At 28.6% G+C, this 22788-nt stretch overlaps 1 protein-coding gene across 1 annotated transcript; it reads right to left on the bottom strand.

Moving 5' to 3' along the window:
* Positions 1-7964: 7964 nt before the first annotated feature.
* Positions 7965-18054, bottom strand: LOC132923788 (ubiquitin carboxyl-terminal hydrolase 36). The gene is given in 17 exon segments (XM_060987764.1): positions 7965-9914; positions 10220-10335; positions 12273-12379; positions 12466-12519; positions 12718-12792; positions 12918-13000; positions 13002-13539; positions 13637-13769; positions 13834-13996; positions 14082-14322; positions 14437-14662; positions 14730-14797; positions 14871-14985; positions 15050-15160; positions 15675-15750; positions 15833-16294; positions 17798-18054. Coding segments are annotated over 16 exon segments (2787 nt in total). The 5' UTR covers positions 16256-16294; positions 17798-18054; the 3' UTR covers positions 7965-9656.
* Between the last annotated feature and the right edge of the window lie 4734 nt (positions 18055-22788).

Raw genomic sequence — 22788 nt, 5'->3', positions numbered from 1 at the left:
GAGGCACACTCACACCGAGGCACACTCACACCGAGGCACACGGGCAGCTAGTCTAATATAATAAAACGTGAAGCGGTTCTTCTTTTGTCCTCTTGAGCGCTGCCGGTACTTTAGCGGAGAGCCAATCGGAAAATTACGATTCTTATCGCCCTTCCGCCGTTATCGAAGCCCGCTCTTATCACACCGCCGTCCCGCGATGTTTTTACCGCGTCGTTTTAGTTCGTTTTCTCGGGGTCGCGATCGCGTTGACCGATCTCTCGATTACGATTTTTGCGTGCTAATACGCATATCACGTTTTGTAATACGTTGTATGATTTATATAATTTTCTTTTTTTAATATGACGTGGGAATTAATTCTTTGGATAAAATAAAATATATATGTTATGCTAAATGTGATTGAAAACATTACGATGTCGCGAACAAATAAAAAAACGCGTTTAGAGTCGAATCGTACGGATTTCGTGGGTAAAAAACGGTGCTAGACGCCCGATTCGTCGCGGCTCGGAAACGGCTCAAGTGCTCGAGATTCGACGTCGGTCTTCGACTCGGACTGTAGTCGATAGGTTTAGGCGTTAGGATAGGACTTAGGATTAGGCAGGTGTTACGAGAACGAATCCCGCTCCGGCGGTAATTCCGGCGGCGCTTTGATTGACACGGCCGCCCACATTTTTTGCACTTTTTTTCGATTTTTTTTATTACGCGATTTTATATTTTAAAATTTCGACATTTTTTTTTTCCGTCATAGATCGTTGAATTATTATGACTTAATAATAAATAACCTCATTATATTGGTTTTACGTACGATTTTATTTTACGCGTGTGCTCATTGCCGTCGTCGAGAGTCCAGTGATCTGTCGATAGCGGTGTACTGATATAACGGAAGGTTTATTCGTCGGTAAATTTCCTACGACTTTATTATATATCACACATATTTCGTTTTTTGTACGTTATAGTTAAGTCTGTTATACATACATAATAATAAAATATTTAAAAACACGTTACGTTTAACGATATTAATAGGTTTAACTATATACATATAATTTAATATACGTCCACAATATATAAGTAGGAAATCGTATAAATATATTTGTGCGTGTGTTTGTGTATGTACTATGAAAAAAAATGTGAGTAGGTATCAAATATAATTAAAATTATTAAAAAAAAAAGAATCGAATACATTACAATAATAGTAAAATAATTTTAAACATAAATGATATTACTTATATTTTTTTTTTTTTATCATAATAATTGTACATTGACAATGTTCTGGTGGACTTAAACGTTACAAACATGATATGTTATAAGTGTATTATATGTGTAAAACTCATACTCTCCTCATCTGTACACAAATTATTGTTACACCGATTATGTAATAAACATTAAATAATTAAATAAATTATATTTCTAATGTTTTATATAATATCTACCTAATAAAATACATGCGATTGTATGTAATATTTAATTTTTTTAACACGATACATTGCAAATTTAATCACGTGTATTATATTTAATAATAATATATAATATTAACGAGTGTATTGGCTGATGTTAGTATTTTATCGAAACGGGGGTTAGAGAAAAGTTCTTATTTCACTGATTGCGCCGACATTGTCTGCGATCCGACGTAGGCGGATCGCCTACCTGGCTGGTTTGGTTTTCCTTAAAGCTTTTTGAAAGTTGAGTTCATACAACATTTTGATTTCACTTATTGCGCCGACGGGGTCCGCGATCCGACGCAGTCGGATTGCCTACCTGGTAGGCATAGTAGTTGCATATAAATTTATTTTCACGAGTGATTACTGATTATTCAACGCTCAAAAGACGACATTCGACTATAACATTTTTTCCTACTTTCGACGCCAGGAGGTCAGACAATCCGCCGTAGGCGGATTCCGCAGCCGGTTATCGATTTACACCGGTAGAGGGCTGATAGCTAGACACTCAAAAGTCTACGTCTCAATCTCGACTTTCAAAAACTTTTCACATTCGAAAGAATACCGCCAAACAATCGACAACTTATCATCATCCCGATAGAAGACTCGCAGTATTACTAATCAGTGGTACCAACACCGCGGACTTATTACCGCCAAATCTTTCTTTTTTTGAAAACTTTCCGCTTTCAAGCTCTTCCATCCGTCCTAGGGTATTCACTTACAGCGAGTTTCACTCAAAGCGAGGCACACTCACAGCGAGGCACACTCACAGCGATGCACACTCACAGCGAGGCACAGTCACAGCGAGGCATACTCACAGCGATGCACACTCACAGCGATGCACACTCACAGCGAGGCACACTCACAGCGAAGCACACTCACACCGAGGCACACTCACACCGAGGCACACGGGCAGCTAGTTACTAGTTATAAAAAAAGTAAGTAAAGTAATCAAACAGTTCTGTAAAAGAGTTAAGACTTTAGAAAGCGACATCTTTTAGTTAATAATTAACATTACTATACCTATTTAATTTTAATATAGGTAAAACGTAAGTGTTAAGTTAAACACATTAACACAATTATAAAAAATATTCATTAGTTAGGAATAAACGTTTTAGAATTTCTTGTAAATACTTGAGAATTTCTAATGATTTTAAGTTCTCAGTTGATACCTAGCCACATAGGTATCTATTTTTCAAGGTAAGTCCTGCGCCGGTTAGGGATATCAGTATATTACTATATCAGCTCACTGAGATTTAGTACTTTAACCAGCTCTAAAGGGCTCATTTTCAACTAAATATTACTAAATTGACCTACATTTTACGGGGCACGCAGACTTCAATCAACGTATTTAAAATTGTTTTATAAAATAATTGACATGTGCACTCATTATTATATTGCCTATGGGTATGTCATCAAGGCAGTACCAGAGTCCGCAGACTGCATTAGACAATAAGTAATAACACCAGCTAGCTGCAGTATTGCTATTGTAGACTACAGTCTGTAGTACCTTTTAAGCATCCATTCTACCATCATATAGCCAGATAGCCTACGACCTATGCTACCAAGTACCAATAAGTCATCAAATCAAAATAAATAATATATTCAGTTCAGTGTGATAAATGCATAAACAGAAAATGCACACCAATATAACTGAGATTTTAGAAGTTTGTACTTTATTTTATTAATATTTCCGCCTCCTGGTATTTTTTAATTTTTTATATTTTTGAAAATTATTTCTCTTATCAATCCGAAAAATCTGCCCAAAGGTGCAACCACAATATAATCTGTGGTACAAGTGGTACAACCGTAATCTGCCCCTATCTTTCTGGTGTTCTACTTTCTTTCTATTTTCTAATATATAATTTTCAGGTAAAATATTTTATGCAAACATTTTTATGGATCTTTAAAATTGTGTTTTATTATATTCCATTCTGGAATTATACACCCAGCGGAATTTCTGCAATATTACTTGCTGGATTTTTACGTTCTACTGATATACATTCTTATTATTTTACATTCTATAACATTTATTTTTGTTCATTTTATTTTCTGGGACTTTTACATTTTGGTAATTTTAAATTCTGTATTTTTATTTTCTGTAATTAAACACTCTGTCAATTTATATTCTGGCAGTTTTTTTTCTGGAACATTATATGCAAGTTTTTTTATATACATTTATCATTAATAATTGTTTTTTTTTTAATATTATAGGAGTATTAAACATTTTTAATATACCTCGACAAAAATGTTTATATGATACATACATAATTAGTAATTAATTACACATTACAATAGTAATACAATACTTCAATACTAGTAATACTTCAAATACATATGAAATATTAGTCAATATAATGGATTAATACAATAGTCATTAATATATAATATAAATAATAATTTAAAAATTCAGTATTTTATGATGACGTATTGACGTCAAACGACAAACACTAATAATGTCACGAACTAAGATTGTATTATATTATACAATATATTATATAATATAATATATTTCTATATGTTTCTATCTTGGTCCGTGAATAATATGATAATACGATAATAATGTAAATTGTAATTAAGGTGGATCTACCTTAATTGTAATGTAGCTAATGTGGATCGACCTTATACCTTAAGGTCTATGCCCTATGGGATCTATACTTAACATACATTTATTATTCCTTTACTCTATGGTCTACAACTGACTACTCCATAAGCTAACGGTGGGTTTCCACTACACGCGTTCACGTGCACACTGCACATGCATACAAATCCTTCTCTTAGATTGGTTGGTTGGTATATATTGGTAAGCTTTTGATATAAGTAGCAGAATTTACTGTTTACTAGTAAAGTTGTTCCTAGAGTTCCTACTTTCCTAGTTATAATATCATGATCAAATCAACTGTTCACGTTCGTGCAATCGTGCTAAAACCAAACCATAAATCTAAATAGTATAAGCGTCTCTTGAGTCTTGGGTCAAATGGGCCACAGTGGCATAGTATCTTTTTAAAACGATTCATTCATTGATTGATAAACAGATATAAATTAATAAGTTTTATTTATATATCTGTTTGCAAGGCCGTAACCTGAAATTAATTTCGGGAGGGGTTTTAAGCTAAAAAATTGTTTTTTAATTTCAAGGTGAAAGGACTACACATAACTACATAAGTTATGTATTAACATAGACCTTAGTATAAGGTCAATGTGTATTAACCCCGTCTACGAACAATATTAACTGATATATTATTAGATAATCCCATCTCTTATCTATAACCGTAGCATTATATTTATTTTATCAATGGTGCATAATGTACACAACATATTATATTAATTGTAATCTAAAAGTCCAAATGGTATTAAAGTTCAAGATAAAATAAGTCCGATAAATATTTATTTTTATAATTACGTAATAAGTACATTTAGAATAGGTATGGAAATAATAAAATCGCTTACCAACAGTAGTAATTGTTAACGAATATCACAGACTGTTCATGGACCTTAATATTCCATTGGACTTTCTTTACCGGTCTTTTTTTCGTTGGATTTTGGCTTGAAGATTCTTTATGAATATACTTCGCCATTTAAACGAGTTACAAGTAACTGTACCTATCAGATGTATCATGTATGACATAGTAGTATGGTAATGGTACTATGGTAGAAAAACTAATTTATACCACGTGGTCCATGACGGTCTCGTTGATCGTTATTCGGGATGCACTATGCAGTTCTGATTTTTAATCCAAGGAAATTCGTACATTAAAAAAATAACCACATTTGAATAATGTGTAGATGATATTTTTCTTTAACATAATAATAATAGTAACCAGTAGTTGGTTACCTTATAGCCAATAATAGATGTGTCCTGTGCGGAAGTGAGAGCGATATTATATACAAATGGTTGACGACGAATAATTTCTTATTTTCTTTCTACGCCTTAAGTTAGGTTAAACTTACTGCCATAAGTATTTATTTTTAATAGATAGATACAATAAAAAAAAAAGATATTTAGTATAATAATAGTATAACAATAATACCTGTTTGGGTAGAACTGCATAAGAATTAGTTAAATTTTGGGTAAAAATATATAAGCATTATATTCACGAAAAAAATAGCTTTTTTTATTTTTAAATGAAATATACAATCTATACAATTAAGCACAATGAGTATATGTGAGATTAGAATAAAAAAAACATAATTAGAGTTGCGTGAATAAGGAGCCACCCACTAGTAGCACTTAACTTGGAATTTAGGTTATGGGATTATTAAGAAGAAAAAAATATCGAATTAAATATATTATTTATATTTTTAATATTAAATCCTAGCTCAAAAATTACAAATATACATATTTTAGTTGAATAATATTTCATAATGACTTAAAACTAATCTTATTATGTTATAAAATATAAAATAATAATCATTTTATTAGTACAAAAATAAAATTTACAAATATGCATGTTTGATGATAAGGTACAAGCATCCTAACTAAATAATATGTGTATACAAAGATAATTAAATTAAAAGTGCGATATTAAGGGCCCGCTAGTCGCTAAATCATAGACATATTATACGTCTATGCGCTACACCAAAATTCTATAAGAGAATTATTGATTGTAAACTTGTAACTTGTAAGTGTAACTGCTTCAGCATATAATTTCTTTTGAGGCTGAGCGTGATCTTCGGGAACTTCGTCAGACGGAGCCTTTTAGGAAAGTTTTAGTTTTTTTTCTGTTGGAGCATATAAAAGTTCCTTGTTAATAGCTGTTTGAGCGACGGACAGTACTTAAAATTAGCAGTATGAGACATGAGTACCGGAATATAAAGCATACTTAGGCGATTGTTCGCGTGGCTTAATACATCAAAGGTGAGATGATCCTGGCCACATGTGACGCAGTGAAGAGTATGAATATTAGAATATTTTAAGAATATTATATATATATATATATACATGGTGCTCATATAATTGGAACTGCTTACATTGTGGCCTGTGGGTGAAATCGGTTTTGTCAAATTAAAAATATTCCTATTCAATTTGTCGTTTTCAAGATTAATAACTGAAATACTGCTTAATAGTGAAAAGATACATCGTTAAATTGTTGGTCCTATTTATAATATTTTCAACACTATTAATAGAGAAACGTAGTTCCTCAAGGGACTATTCAATCTCTTCCAATGGGGTGGAATGATGAAGGTAGCGAATGAAAGAACAAACGTTAAAATTAGACGCAAACGACGGAGTGCAAATGTGTGGAAAGGTAATTCAGTATCAGATAATTTAAAATTTGCAAATGATATTTATACCCGTAACCCGTATTTGTAGGAAGGTAAGGTGAACCCATTTGCTCCTATGATACGGATAATTGATAAGGTTACTATTTGGGTATTTTGTATAAAAATAGGTGACTTACGAGTATCCACATTTAATGACGGTTCCCGTCGACGATATAGTGTCAACCGCGACTTTATCTTGGATAGAAGGCGATCTGATACCGTAGGTGGGCTGAAAACTTCGGTTAGTTAGGCGACACCCTCCGAAAGCAAAGCATATCCATTTGGAAAGACGAATGATTTTTATTTTTTATTATTTTTTAGACGACGGTGAATTTAGGTTTCTTTTTGATAGCGTATAGTGTTTTTTTCGAGGCATATTCACCATTCGGTTTATATATATTGATATAGATACACTAGTTTTAATGAGCTATTATACGAAAGGTAAGCATGGCTGTTGTGATAACGCTAACGAGTACGATGCGACAGTCAACAAAGCACTGGAATCTTGTTTTAAAATTTTAAAATTGTTGACCCAGTAAATAGTGTTTATCAACATTCATAAAAATAATTATTAATTTTTCATGCCTAACTCAAAATTAGTTAAAAATTTTATCATGAAATGAAAATGATAATACAAGCAGCATTTAGTGAAAAAGTCAAGTATCTAGTTATTCTTATTTGAAATACAATAAAATATCAAAAATTGTTGAGAAATAATAATATTAATTTTAATATTTATATTATTGAATATAGTAAAAATTCTTTGTAACTTTAAATTCTCATAGAAAATTCATTTGTCTTTCAGTGAAATCTTTTTTCATATATTGGTTGAAAAACCTAACCTGGTATTTAATTTTCAAACCTTGATATAAAAACAAAATGTTTATGAATTTTTAACGACAAATTAGTTTTTGCAATTTTTATAGATAGTAATTTGTCAAGATTCTAACTTTAAATGCTATAAAAAAAAAATATTAAAGACTTATGAGAGGCAGCTTTGAACTACAATTTTAGTCATTTCAACCAAGCGAATAATTTTTAATCATTTATAACAAAAAAAAACAAGCTTTTGTAAAAAATTGGATTTGCGTAAAATTTCCCATTTTACAATTTTTTTTTTGTATTCCCCAATCTCAAACAAAAAAATACTACGAAATATTAATTTTAACCTTTCTAAGATATAAACTAGATACAATTATCTAAAATATTGTAAAATCAATACATTCGTCGCTCCATATGCTCAAATAAATTATGTGTAAATTCAAATTGACATATTATGTAATTCTTTATTTTTTTTTCAATTCATAATCTCACATTTAATCGCACATAATAGTCATCTTACAATATTTGTCTATCTAAATATACATTAAAAAACATTTTTTAAGCAACACAATTCAATTTTACAAATGATAGGTTTACAATACAAATACACATTTATTTACATATTTTAGATATATCTTATATTCAAGTTTACATTGCGTATAGAATAACAGTACCAAGGTGTTTTATCATTAAAATCACTACATTATAAAGTATAATACATCAATAAAATGTGATGAATATATTTATGTATGTATGTATATATTATAAGTATTATATAGATATACATATAAGTATTTTGAGATTATAAGTGAAATTACCGTTTAAGATTTCAACAAAGTAATAATGTATACGCATAGTTTTTTCATAAATTTAATTACACATTTTATATACAAGAAAAATCAAAATTTTTACTATTCAGAGGTCAAAACAAAATATTTACTTTGTTAATGACCTATTGATTGTAGACATATATATATATATAAAATGGTAATAATAATAGCAACAACAACACTGTAGTCTGGATGTTCTGAAGTTAGGAACCGACCGTGAGAATCGGAGTACAAACATTGTTATAACAACAGACGCTTCAGTAGAGCCTATAAACTTAGAAATTTAAAAAAAATTACAAGTAGTCATACTAACAACGCGTGCACACAATTTTATTCTACGAATCACGAGACGGTAATTGAATGTTAAGTGAGTAAGTGGGAACTACTTGTGGGACTTAAACATTGCTAACATTTTCAGCATCCAAATACAGTTGAAAAAAAAACGTGTTTTTATTTTCTAAACTTAAACAAGGAAAATGAAAAATACTATTTTTTTTTATAGATAATAACTAATCTTAATCCCATCCCACCCTACATGAATACATAATTTATTAAGTAAACAAATTTTATAAAAATAATTATCATTATTATACAAAAAAATATCTAAGTTAATTGCTCTTTTTTTATTAAAAATTAAATTGAACAAATGATGGTTTATATATATATAAAAAAAAACCAATAATCTTAAAAAAAAACTATTTACTTTATATAAATGAAATAATAAAAAAAAATTTTAAGTTTTAATTAGAAAAGGATAAAATAAAATAAAAACGGTATTTTGTAAATAGAAAACACACCTACTAAAATAAAAAGATTAATAGTGTACATTCATAGAATAAAAATAAATGGTCTCATAGAAGGAATTTAATAATGCACAATTTTTCGTGATATAAAAAATGTATTTAATTAGTTAGAAATGATGACAATAGTTTAATATTGTCTAAAAATTGAAATTTAATTATGAGATATATCGCAACAATGATTAATTATTAGTCAAATATTTACAACAGCTATGAATATTATTAACTGTGTAATTATAAAAATTAACATGGATAATAATTTGACCTGATAATTGTAAAATAAATAAAAATACAGACTAGAATATTTTCTTCAGCAGAGCTGAAATCAGGGCAGTTGGCAATGGAATTTTAATTAACTTTAATTTATTAATTAAAACTGATAAAGTTCATAGTTTTTTTTCAATTTTTTGTTATATTTAGCTTATTACATTTGAAATTAAAGCTAGATTATAATTTACAACATTTTACAAAATGTTTTTTTGTACACAAAATTAAAGACAAAAGGTCTATCGCTGTTTATGCCAATGACGACGATTATTATTATACCTGGGTTTCTTATATCCTCCACCACCATTTCCGCTATTGCTATTATAACGATATTCACTGTTGTATTGTCGATAATTTTTTGTTCGACTCATCCAAGTGATTTTATTTCGTCCCTTTTTACCATTAAATTGATTTAATTGATTATGTAACATTTGTAAGGCATTTGAACCATTTTCTTTTGTATGGTGATTCTTATTATCAAATTTCTTCTTTTTTACCTATAATATTTTATTATTATTTAAAACAGTTTAAATGTGTTTGTTTTATCACTACAGTATTTAATAAGTATTAAGTATAGACAAGATAAAATCATATAACATTGTTATATATACTAATAACAATTTAAATTATGTTTACTAGTTATATAACTATGAAAAATAAATAATATATAAAAGTAAAAAATACAATTTAAAGACTTTTTAAAGTTCTAGAGTTAAAACTACAAAGACATTTATAAGACACAACAGAATAATGTTCAAGAAGAATGCTTAGTTAGGTTTAAAAATAATTAAAATATACTTACAACTCCTCTATCAAAATCTTCGTTGTATTCATCATCAAATGAACGCTTAACTCCATTAATTTTATCCTGTTCAGCCTCTCGATCTACAAAGCTTTTTTCACCATTCCAAGTTTTGACTAAAAATAATAAAATATTTATCAAAATATTAATAATTATAACTTTTAAGGTTTCTGAAAGAGCTTGAAAGAGTAAGAATATGCTAGTCATTCAAAAACAAAAGGTAGTTAAGATTAAAAAAAGAAGAATTCACATCAATATTAAATTGCACATAAGAGGCACAGAGATATCATAAAAAAAGTCTAAGGTATCTTGGAATCCAAGTACAAACAAAGTTATTGTATCACAAAGATAATTTGTAGGAAAAAGCATTGCTTTATAGATAGATACACACACAAGAATCATGTGAAACTAGAACTTATTCTAACCTAATATATCCATTAAAATGGATCTACTCAATAACAAAGTGTATTCAACACGTATAGTACCTGCAGCAAAGTAAGTTTTTATTCCCTCCCTTTTTTACATTAAATCAAAATAATATTAGTAGTAATATTGTAATTGTTTAAATTATAGATATTACTCATCTATTGATATTATTTTCATAATCATTTTAGAGGTAGGTGATAAAAAGTTTGTCATCAATTAAACTAATACAAGTGTTCAATGAAAAATCTTCAACAAAAAATATTTAAATAAATTATAGTCATTGTATATTTTTTTTACATTTGGATTAATTTGTGTTTCAGAAAAGAGCAAAAAATGAGATAATTAAACTATTTTGTTTATATATGGGTGGTGATAATATTATTGTCATCAGTAATATCAGCAAACTTTGAAACTTTTCTCATCATAAGTTATTATTTATTTCATTTTATTTATACTGTTTACATTATATAAATATATAAGCATTAATTACTTTAAAATAATAAATATTTTTAATAAAAATAAAGTATTATTATTGTGTCATGAAAATACAATATTATATTAATACTTCTTCAGAGGTGGGTGGTGATAAGGTTTGTCATCAAAAATGATCAGCAATATAATAGATAAATGGTTCATCATTAGAAGTATAAATTAAGCAGTATTAGTATGTATGATTCAATTTTAAATAATAAATTAAACATAAATGATAAAAAAAAATTAAATTAAAAATGAGCAATGAATATGTTAATATTCCAAAATATAAGCTATTTATTAATTTAGTCTACATTTATTTAAATTATTATTTATCAATTAATGATAATGTAAATTGTTACGCAATAATTTTGTAAAGTTAAGAAAACAAAAACACACTTAAATCAAGTACTGAATAATTAAAGAGTTGAAAACATGAAAACTTGTGCAGTTAAGGATATTGGTAATTTATTAATAAATTCAGGCAATTTCTAGTCATGATGCATGACAGTCATTCCAAAAGCATATAACCAACTTTAAAAGAAAATAATCATGCTTTATATAATAATTGGATTTTAATCATTTTTATTTTATTTGAGAGAAAATATTTTTAATTTAACTCATATGTTTTTCTAATAAAAACTTGATAATTTAAAATTTATAAGAATTGAATAACAATAGACCCTACCAATAAAATAACATAACTTCAGTAAATATACAACTGGAATATCATAGAAGTAATAACTAAAATATATAACTTATTTCTGTGCATTATTTTGATAGTATATAGCAGGGATGGGCAACTGAAAGTTAATAGAGGGCCAATTTTAAGAAAATTAAAATTTAGCGGGCCAGAGTATAGAAAGCAAAAGAAAAAACATGCAAAATATGCATTTTAATTTAGCATAGAGTATAGACGATTGACTTTGAAATTGTACGATGTAATTTGAAAATGTAGCGCGGACCAGATAAAAAAGGTTCTACCAGTTGCCCACCCCTGATATATAGTACAATTTAATAACATTGAACAATCAAAACCTAACTATTGTATCATTTTAGTGGAAATATAACAATACTACACTCAATGATCTACCAGTTATGGATTCAGTTCAGTTATTAAATATGAACAATTAAGAACAATATAATGAATATTTACCATCTCCACCAAAACCTAAATGTGTTCTTGACTTCATACTATCCTTGAAATTGTTACCGTTTGATTTACTAATACCATTAGTTTGAAAGTCGTTTGTAAACTTCGGCCTAAAAGTAATAATTATTAATTAATTATTATTACACGCAATAACCAAAAATTACTAAAATCATTAAGATTAATAAGTATAACTTGCCAGTTTTTTGTTCCGTTTGAATGTTTATAGTTATTACCATTTGATAACTTACTCCTAAAATAAAAATATAAAATTTAATGAGATAAATTAACTAAAACCAATGGTTAGAATATGAGACTCTGTAAGTAACTTAGCATATCATACCACTAGAGGCTCAGAAATGAGGAGGAAAACAATCAATAGAGTTCAACCACCCTAATTTAAATTTCAACATTAAAAACTATTATGTTATTTATATGTTTTCAAACTTACCAAGGTTTATCATCGAGAGAACCATTTCCATTTAAACATTTTCCATTTGTTTTGATATCAATTGGTGACTTAGTTCTGTAACAATTATATTATGTTATTTACTATATATTAAAATAAGTATGTGGTGTATAGTTAATCAAAACCACAATATTAAATTAAGTAATAGATAAACTCTAAAACTATTTAGTTATAAAACTAACCCATTATAATTGTGATCAAGACGAGCTTTTGGTTTATTACTGTCCAATTCCAAAATTCCATTTTCACGCTTACGGTTTTTTTTTTTCTGAATCTTTTCCTTCAGTAGAATGAGGCACCTTAATGGTGTGTGTTTCAGTATCATCTTTTAAAATTCTAACTAAACATTTTTTCACAGGTTCTGGTTCAGGTTTAACTTCTAATGGTTCTTCATCTTTAGGCTTTAATACCAAGCACTTTTTTGCTGGCATAATTTCTTTCTCTCGTTCGATAGGAGTATCATCATTAGGTGGTTTTAATACCAAACATTTTTTAGGTGGTGTGTCTGTATCAACTTCATTAAGATCTTCCTTTGGTCTCATAACTAAAGGCTTTTTATCAGGAACTCTTTGGTCTGTCGAGTGTTTGATTTTTCCAAATATCACGGGGGAAGAAACATTATCTTCCCCAGATAATGAACTATTCTCATCATCACTGCCATCTTTATCCGAATCTATATAAGGTACTAAACTATTATAATTTAATGATGATTTGATTTCATTGGTTGAAGGCTCTATTGTTTTATTATACAAGTTACACGTGCTCTCAGTTAGTGATTTCTCTTTTGTTTGCCCTTGTTTTAACCTAAAATTCAATTGATTATTAAAAAATAAAATTTAGTTTCATTATTATTATTATATATTTATTCTATAAAATAAATTAAGATAAATAATTTAGTTACATTTTAATATTTGAATCCCATTTATCATATATTTGACTTTTTTTGTCTTTGATAATATTTTTTTTAATATTGTTTAAACCATTCAATGGTTTTGTAATACCATTCAACGGCTTTGTAACGCCATTACTCTTGTCTAAATAGAAAAACATATTATATTATAAAATGTATAAAAAAATAAATGGTAAAACACTACTAACTTGAAAAAAAGCCATTTATAGACGGTTTACAAGATGAAGTAGATGTTACAGTTGATGTTTTACTTTCTACATTTGTATTCATATTTCCTGATGGTTCCAATTCATAAAATATTATATAGGAATCATTACTTGTTGAATAATTTTTGAAATTTGTTTGATAAACCTGTAAAAAAAAATCTAATAATCCTATACCTAGAAATACCTAACAAAATCAATAATCTAAAAATATAATATTTTATAATACATACATTTGAATCATTAAAATAGTAATATGATCCAGAGGGTGTTAGACCAAGAGCTGTGTAATGTCCACTATTTAAACTTGAACCATAATGAATTACCATCGATACCAGATGGTACCTTAATGGCCGAGCATCAATTTTTAAATTATGATGATCAAATTGATAACTAGATAAATCTAATCGTTCATTTATTTGAATAGCTTTACTGTTTTTATTTCCACTAAATCCTCCCATACCAACACTGTACCTGTAATATAATAGTACATATTTATTATTTTTCTTTTAGTAGCTTCCCCGACAGCACAATAACATGCTTAAATTAAGATACATATAATTAGTTTTTATTCGATCAATAATTTACCTTTTCAACTGAATGCATAATACATTTGGTGCTCTTTCAATGGAGAACTTTTTATCAGCAGCAACTTGTCGTCGACATCTTTCACAAACATACGATTCATCTAATGGTTCTTTTTCAAAATAATTGTCTAAAGCGTCATTAACATTATCAGATTGCCTGATATCAAGTATGAGATCTTGGAAATGTTGAAATGTAGTTGATATGTGTCCACATTTACCACATGTTACTAAACATTTAAAATAAATTTTAAATTAGTATAGAATTTACTTAATTGTTTATTTAAATAAATATACCTTCAGTGCGGATATAACCACCAAAAATTTGGTTAATAGGTGTAGTTTCTTTAGAATAATTGTCTAGACTAAATATAACAATAAAACAACAATATTATATTTATATTAATTCTTTTATTAATATGTATATTTAATACATACGATTTAGCAGCATGTCCTAAAACGGACAAATAGCACCGTTCCATACTTTCAATAAGGTAACGAAGGAACTCATGGGCATCCTCTTGACGATATGTTGACAAATGTTTACATATTACTAACAATTAAATATAAATTATTTTTTTGTTTCAATTTCAATTTAATTTTTGTATTATACATACAAGATAGGCGATTAGTAATAATTGATGCTTTGAAGCTAGAACCAGTGTGTTTTTGAGATAGCGTAAATGTATTACAGACCATACATACGATACAATCTTTTTGAAAACCAGCTAAAAACGTAAAAAAAATGTTCAAACATGCCCATTTTAATAAATTATAAAAATAATTAAATAAATAATATAATATTAATAAAAATGTATAATATATAACTATAAATTATACACAATATATTTTTGTTGTCAAACTTGTCGCTTTTTCGTGACAGGTCCACACATATTTTTATTACGACACCTCCAAAAATATTTTGTACAGTTAAAATTAAATTTGTCAAATACTCAAATATATACAATATTGTGTATTGCACAAAATTTTCATAACCACGATTTGTTAGTAAATGGGAAATTTTATTCGGATGAACAAAACACTTCAAATAGTAGTGACAATCTGCTAGATTATAAATAGATCAACAGTTTTATCTCTTATTGACTTAGTAAAAGCAGCAAGTTTCAGTATTTTAAACTCTGTACTGAAATAACCTCGAGCAGAAACGGTGTTGATTAGCCCTAGACCTGTTTTTTGAGTATTTACTTTGATTGTATAGATAATATTTTATTTATAGCTTACTTTTTTGTTGACATGTTTTTTGATGTTGTTCATCATTCATTAGCCAATTTGTAAATGCAGGAATATGAAATAGCGCCTAAACATATTTATAAAAATAACAATAAAATTAAATGTACCTACCTATATACATTAATAACATAATAAAGCTGTTAACATACTTGTAATGTAGAATTGATGTAACATATTACACCAGGATTATCTAATCCAGAACCAACTGACATTTTTTTATCTTGCCAGCCTAGTTGTACACGTTCAGGAGGATATAATACTACTTTAGGTTTAGGTAAATGAGATATTTTGTTAGTATCACCATTCATCCTTTCATTTTTTTTAATCATATCTTTTTTACTACAACCATTTTGCAGTAACATAATACAATTGTTTTTCATCTGAGACAACATTGAAGGTTTATGGTCTAACATTTCAAATTCTATATTTTTATCTAAAATTCTACTTGATGCTATATATAAATAACTAGAACGGTCGTCCGCCACAGAAGAATGGTGAATTCGTCGATCAGTAACTTTGTTAGAAAGAGACTGAAACAAAGCAGAACCTATTTGATTGCTTGCGGCCGGCATTATAATAATTCCAACTCATCATACGGTAAATTAAATTATCTGTAAGACAAAATAAACATACCAACAATCATTTTAGATATCAAATTTTGAAACTTCCTATAGTCAATAAGGTAAAGTACTGTTATAATACACTTGCATAATAAATTATTAATGAAGAAAATCTTTTATGTATTTAAAAATATACACAAATTTTATTATATTAACAAGATCCTTAACTTTTAATAATAAAACAATCATGTAATAATTGTGAAATTAATATACTTAACAATCAGTAAAATGTTAATAAAAATAATAAAATTAACCATGGCAATGGCCAGTAATGGAATTATTAAATATACATATCTGTACCAGCTGACACAATATATTATTTTATTATTAAGTATATAAATGTTAATTATATACATTTATTTATCAATGTATTAAGAAAAGAAAATACTTATGTTAAGTAGGTACCAAAGAATATGTTTTTGTAAAATTAATGACATTAGACAAATATAGGTTAACTATAACTTAATTTCAAAGAACAGGTATTCAAACTATTTTGTTGAAAATGAACAAATAGGTATAAAAAAATTTGAAATTATCACTTATGACAGCATAGAAAATAAAAAAATAATTTACTATAGGTAACTTTAAAACTGGGATAATAAAAACTAATTGATAATCAATTATAAATATTGACACTTAAATGATAATTGATTTCTTAAAAATTTTATTTCCTTCATTAAATAATACATTTTTCTCGTAAATGTCATAAAATAATTTTCTATAAACAAATTAATTGATAAAAAGATTAAAAAGATAGAAAATATAATTTAATTTTTTTTTGTGTATTTAGTGCTTATCTTTTTTATATAACATAAGGTACACATTTTACTAAACTTCAGTAAAATTAGATTATATTTCAATCGTAAATAACGATAAAATCATATACTAGACACCTCTAAACCTAGATAAAATAAACAAAAGTAGATTTTGACTTTTGAATACTACAGAGACCACTAATTATATAATATATATATATTATTATTATTATTATTGTTGTTGAATTTAAACTTTGGATTTGAATATCGAATTATTTATATGTCATAGGTATTTGATTGAGTCTTACACATGCACTCTCGCGGAACATCACATTATCGAAGGTCTGTGTATAATCTGTCCCGGCCCCCGAGGCGCTATCTCACATGGTCGTTTCGATAGTACAAGGTTAATGCATTTCTTTCGTCTACATAGTTTCATATATTTAAGCCTTCATAATATTCAAGTATGGTTCCATACTTAATAAAGCGAGCACAAGAATTTTGGCGGAAACCGGCCGGGCAGCCATATCGTCTATACACGCGCGTTTGAGCGCTCCCGCTCCCCCCGGTCTGCTTACGGATAGCGGTGACCGCCGACACGCTTTTTTACGTTCGTACACGTCTCTCCAAGAAGATCTAGGCAAGGGCTAACAGTCACTGTCTCACAAATATGAGTCGAACAACAACGATATGATAATTATATTATGTGACAACGACAAGACAATATTATTATACTCACGTCAAATCCGGGGCAGCAGTAATGGCGTACAATAGCGTAATCGGGCACACGTTATAAAAGTAAAAAATAATTATTGTTGCAACTACAAAACACACACACAAACACACACGCGCACGTAATAAGTTTAAGAAAAAATACAAATAATTATAAATAATAAAAATAACTAAAACACCGAAGGGCGAGGAACGTCGAGAACTTCACTTGATTTTTTCGACTGCAAATTTACTTACACTAACCTGTAAACTTGGCCATAGGAGCCGCCTGTGAGTGTTGTCCGATACCCCGATTGCGGCGGCCAATCAACACCAGGCTCATCACAAATATCATGGCAGAGAAAACGGTGGTAGTCCATTCGAATCGAAACGCCGCTCAGTTGTTGCTTAATATATATTAACACCATAAATCATGATTCATGATTAATATAATTTGAAACCATCGGCATTACTCATGTTTGTGGTCACACATTATTAATATTTTACTTATATCATTGTTTTTTTTTCAATTTTTCATCACTTATGTCGTAAAAAACGACAATTTTTCTAAAGCGCGAACGTCACGCCCGTCACGATTTCGGCATGGACCACGGATTTTCATTCGGATCTTCCATGGATTGACGTTTGTCAGCAACGGAAAGGTGGGGATTTCGGCGGGCAGCTGTCATCAACTTCTCCTTCTTGGTGTAGCACTTAGCAGTTCGGCGATAGCTAGACAGATATATAGAAATTGTATATTTGTATTTGTAATCCGTGTACATAATAATTTATGTAGCATGTAGGATGGACGCTCAACTCGTTCAAGTGGCAAAGAAAAAGAAAAGATTTACTATGGAAAAAAGATTATAAATTACGATCTTTTTTTGTTAGGAAAATAAATAAATACTTGTCATCGACACCCTCATCGGACAATACTGAGCAATGAAGAACATATTATATGTTGATTTGTTATGTCTCTAGACAAAAAAAGTAAAAACAGATTTATGCTTAGTTATATAGCAGCTTTCATAAAACTGCTGTACAAGTGTACAATTATTAATTATATAAGTGTAGAATCGCTAGGTATTAATTCGGTGCTTGAAGTGGGGGAGTATGGAGGGATGACATCCCTCTACTTAATTTATCTAGAATAACGCATCCCTCCTAAGACTTGCGTTTTAAAAATGAAGTACCATCAGCATTTTTACATTTTTTAAATTATTTCATTTAAAATTTAAATTTTAGTATTGTACTAAGATTAATACTAGGATTATATTTTGTATTGGTTTGTTATAACCCCGCCGGGAAGAGTGAAAACTTTATAGCCCGCAATTCAGATTTGTTATCTCCCCATAGACGGAAATGGGGGTGGCTTGGGGGGGCTTAGTCTCCCAAAATTATGCCATGTTTCATGTGAAAATATATAATATAGATTTACTAATTTTATAGTACCTACGTATATTATATTATTGGAATTTTGTTGTTGTACTTATGTGTACTATTACAGGCTATTAAAATGTGTTATGTTTCAATAGAATAAAATATGTGACGTCTATGTTTCAATTTCTATCATATTATTTGCATTAGATTTTTTTTAGTTAATTTATCCTCCCCAGAAATTTCAATGGATTTCCGCCTATGTATCTCCCCACCAGGCACCAATCATCCATAATAATACTAAATACACGGACTTAAATATAATTAAGTTAATCATAGTCCATCGATATACAGTTTTGTTGACCCTAACTCACAAAATGTTGAGAGAATGTGGGGTTCAGCCAAATGGGGCAACAAAACACGTAGAGGAATAGATAAAAATTTTTTAGACTCGTACATGACGGAATTTATGTGACGATCAAAACTAAATAATAGTGATCCATTTGAAATTGAAACAATTTTAAAAGATGTAGCAGAGTTTTGGGGATCACAGGAAACATAAACATTTTTATACATTTTTAAATGTTTTATTAGATTATGAAAATTGTTAGATTCATAAATATCAATAAATAAACTCATTATTTTGTATTTATACAATGGCGGGGAGATGACATATCTGCGACTGGCGGGCCTATAAAATTTTCACTCGCCTCGATACCGCGGCAGGGCTATAACAAACCGCAGTAGGTACCTTACATTTTTCATCTAAAAGAAAATTTTTAATTTTTATGGCGAAAATAATTGTCTTATAACATTTAGATAGACTCGACTTTGTTTTGTTTAGGGTAGGTCATCTCGCAATCATATTAGTATCTATACTCTATACCACGGCTTAAGATATATATATATATATATATCTTAAATCGTGCTCTATACTCTATAGCCTTGTTTAGAGCATAGAGTTACTCTTTGGTTTAGAGCCAATAATATAATATTATTAATATTAAATATCACAAAACAATAACAATATTAATGATTATAAATAGGAAAATAGCTTTATGCTAAAATATCTAAACGTAATTTCTGACAACGTTTTGTTGATAACTGATATGTGGTCATAATATCATTACGAAACATGACTAATTTGTTTTGTAAATGTCTAATAAAAGCAATAATATCATACAATTTCACAGTGCCATTTTAATATTTAGTTATCAACAAGGGCAAGGGGTCCGAGTAAAGCCCCCCTCTAATCCCCTCTCCACAGTTGTGCTCGGCTATTCGTAAAAATAATTACATCTTAGTTTTATGAGATAAAATGCAATCATAAATATGTAAATGAGGCTTACAATTTGTCTTAAAATATTTAGTATAAAATGGACTAGGGCCATTACACCACAATCACGGTACACTGTTTCAAATGTTTCTGTAATATTAATATTTATTTAAGTTTTTTTGGGAATAACTTTTAAAATAAAATTTTAGTTTTCTGATCACGATGTAATTTTTGAATTGTATATGTGTATTAAATATTTATGTAGGTACATAAAACATAAATTATAACAGTGTATTAACGGTGGTGGTTATCCCCCCCGCCAAAATTTGAATGAATTTATTTTTTATAAACATCGTAAATTTTAAAATATTTTTTTTTTTTTTTAAAAACCCCAAAATTCAGGTCTAAGTACGCCACTGATAAATAATATTATATAGATATAATATTATCTATACATTTTACACTATACAGTATAAATAACAATAGTGTATCCTGGTCAGTGGCGTGATTGTGGGGGGCAAGTGCCCCCCTTGCCCCCTGACAATTTTTTGAAGGATAAAGATATATATTTTAACCGGGGAGGAGGGGTGTCAGGGTTTTGATAATAATAAATATATTATATTGCCCTCCCTAGATTTTTCTCCAGTTACGCCACTGATCCTGTTTAACTATATTAAAGAGACGAAAATACTAATACATCTTTCTTAATGGAATTATAAAAATTAAGCGTATACCCCCATAGAGTAATAGTACTACATAGTAATATGGTATATCCATAATATTTTTTTTTACGTGTATTTGAAGTTAGAATTTCGATAAAATTACAATAACTTGGACAATATTTTGTAGCTAAGTAATTATATTTATAATATTTTTAACATTCATACTTCTTAAGGTTTTAAAATTCAATACAAGGTTGAAGGTTCCATTTCCTTATTAACGGTTCTTACATAAACTACATATTAAAGAAGCTACACTATTATTTTTGAAGTATAGACATTTCAAGTCTTCAAGATCAATTTTTCATGAAATTGAATATTCAAATGAAAAATTACGATTTTAGTTTTTTTTTTTTATTCAAAAAATATTATTTATTGCTACTCAAAATTTTTCACCATAGCGTGTATAAACCAGTTCCATATCCCATGTGAATATGTGATTGTAACACTTCGAAAATACAATTGTGTGTACTAAATAATGATAATATACGCTATGGTGAAAAGTTTTAAGTAGCAATAAGCCAATAAATAATATTTTTTGAATTACAACAAAAGGTGCTTGTGTAGCGTGCTAAACTGCTAAACCGCTTACATGTGATCTACCCATTACTATCCAATTCTTTATAGGTACCTAGTTGGTGGTTCCGCCATTCACTCAGATGAGTGTCACTCATATCGATGACCGATGTTTTACAGCAGAAGGGTTCATTCGTGAAATTGTTAATCATCAAGAAAATATTGTTGACCCCTTAACAGGTGCGCACACAAGGTGTTAAAAGATCGTGGTTGGTTTCGAAAATATCTATATTAAAAAAAAGAGAGAGACGTACTTATCCATCATATTTAGTATTTAGATCAGTATTGTTGGAATCCGTGTATTTATTATTATTATGGATGGCGGGGCTAGTTTTCACTTGCCGCGGCAGGGTTATAAGTTATAACAATTATAAATCAGTACAGGAATTATTTTTAAGTTAATTATAATAACAGACAATATGAAATTATTATCTACTGACTAGCTACTATGGATTAATGTAGTTATTTATTTATTTATTTTTTTATAAAATATCAAAAATAAATGTTTACAAATTTAAAATAAATACTCTTGATTTATCTATATATCTATATTTCCGTAAGCTAAAATAATATAATATAAAAAATTAGTTTTCATTGAAATATTATTTAAAATTTTCAACCTACCATAATATTAAGTACTATATATACCTACTACCCACCTGTATTGTACCTATATAATAGAAAAATAAATTACTATAATAGCATAACACTCCTTCGTAATAAATTATAGATAATAAAATATCCTTACATATATATTTATTTTACAGAAATATAGGCTGATTGCTGACAGACCGTATAGGTACGCTCATAATCGTAATTTTGTTATGCAATATTTATCGTTGAATTGATTTTACACACCACAAATATGATAGGTATCTATTCTATTACAATACAATGACCTACTGAATGATACATTTGATATTCATTAACCATAGTCCATAATACTATAATAGTGTATAGTGTAGGTATTAAGTACCTACTGACTACTATAAAGTATGGTGGCTAAGTGGCTTCCTCGGTTTTTCTTATAGTCTTTTTGCACTTTTGCAATGATCTTTAAATTGCGTTTTT

Source organism: Rhopalosiphum padi, chromosome 1, assembly GCF_020882245.1.
Source record: "Rhopalosiphum padi isolate XX-2018 chromosome 1, ASM2088224v1, whole genome shotgun sequence".
NCBI classification, from domain to species: Eukaryota; Metazoa; Arthropoda; class Insecta; order Hemiptera; family Aphididae; genus Rhopalosiphum; species Rhopalosiphum padi.
Note: the sequence above shows the minus strand (reverse complement) of the source record. Positions and strands in the feature narration are given on the sequence as shown.